This window comes from Aythya marila (assembly GCF_965140915.1).
Source record: "Aythya marila genome assembly, chromosome: 18".
In the NCBI taxonomy this organism is placed as follows: domain Eukaryota; kingdom Metazoa; phylum Chordata; class Aves; order Anseriformes; family Anatidae; genus Aythya; species Aythya marila.
Window position 1 is genome coordinate 11,127,983 of NC_139059.1, and position 970 is coordinate 11,128,952.

The 970-nt window shown below is 63.0% G+C and overlaps 1 protein-coding gene across 1 annotated transcript; it reads left to right on the top strand.

The window, feature by feature from the left end:
- RNF222 (ring finger protein 222) lies at positions 1-664 on the top strand (the record flags this gene model as incomplete). The annotated part of the gene is made up of 1 exon (XM_082774582.1): positions 1-664. The coding sequence occupies exon 1, from the start codon at positions 20-22 to the stop codon at positions 662-664; it is 645 nt and encodes a 214-aa protein (XP_082630708.1). The 5' UTR covers positions 1-19.
- Between the last annotated feature and the right edge of the window lie 306 nt (positions 665-970).

Consider the following 970-nt stretch of genomic DNA (forward strand, 5'->3'; position numbering starts at 1 on the left):
ACCCAGGGACCCAGCAGGGATGTCGGAGACCTCGTCCAGCAAGGAGGCTCCCCCGGCCGAGTGCCCGGTCTGCTACGAGAAGTTCCAGCCGCTGGAGCACACGCACCGCAGGCTCAGCTGCGGGCACACCTTCTGCCATGACTGCCTGGTGAAGTGCCTGCTCTCCGCCAAGCTGGACGGCCAGGTGCAGAGCAGCATCATCTGCCCCGTCTGCCGCTCCGTGACTTTCCTCAGCAAGAAGAAGGCTCTTTGGCCCAGCAACCTGCTGGCGCTGGAAATGCCCCTGTCACCTTCCTCCTTGTCCCAGCTGGCCAAACTGGAGCCCAGCAACACCTTGGTGGTGCCCAGCCACTTTGTGATGCCGGTGCAGAGCTTCGACCGGTGCCGCGGCACGGGGAGCAGCCCCGGGGACTCACAGGGAGAGCTGGCACGGGAAGCCCACATCTTCGTCATCAGCAGCCACGGGATGCCGCTGGTGGACACGGACTGCTCCTCCCTGGGGAGGAGAAGCCTGGCCGAAACACACAGCACCGTGTCCTCCAGCTCGGCCCTGGGTGTGAAGTGCTGTCAGTCGCCCATCGCCCTGGCTGTGCTCCTCATCCTGACCGTGGCCATGCTGGCGGCCGTGCTCCCTTGGCTGCTGCTGGTGAAGAGGGACTCATAGCAGGGATGGGACCGGCTTGGCTGCTGCAGGGCTGCCACTGACGCCGGGGCTGGCACCTCCTGGAAAATAGCCCTGGTGGGAGCTCAGAAGCAGCTCCAGGGGAAGCTCTTCCATCTGGCCAGGGACTTCTGGGTGTTTCTGAAGATCTCTGGGTGCTCACATGCTGGATTTTTTGCCTTTTGGCTAAAATGTGGCTTCTCAAGCCCTGTTGGTGGATTTTTCTGGCATTTTAGTGGCACAATGGGGCAGGAAGGGACCCATCTTGCTGCCCACGCAGTCCCAGCCGTGCCCTGCTCTTAGGTCCCC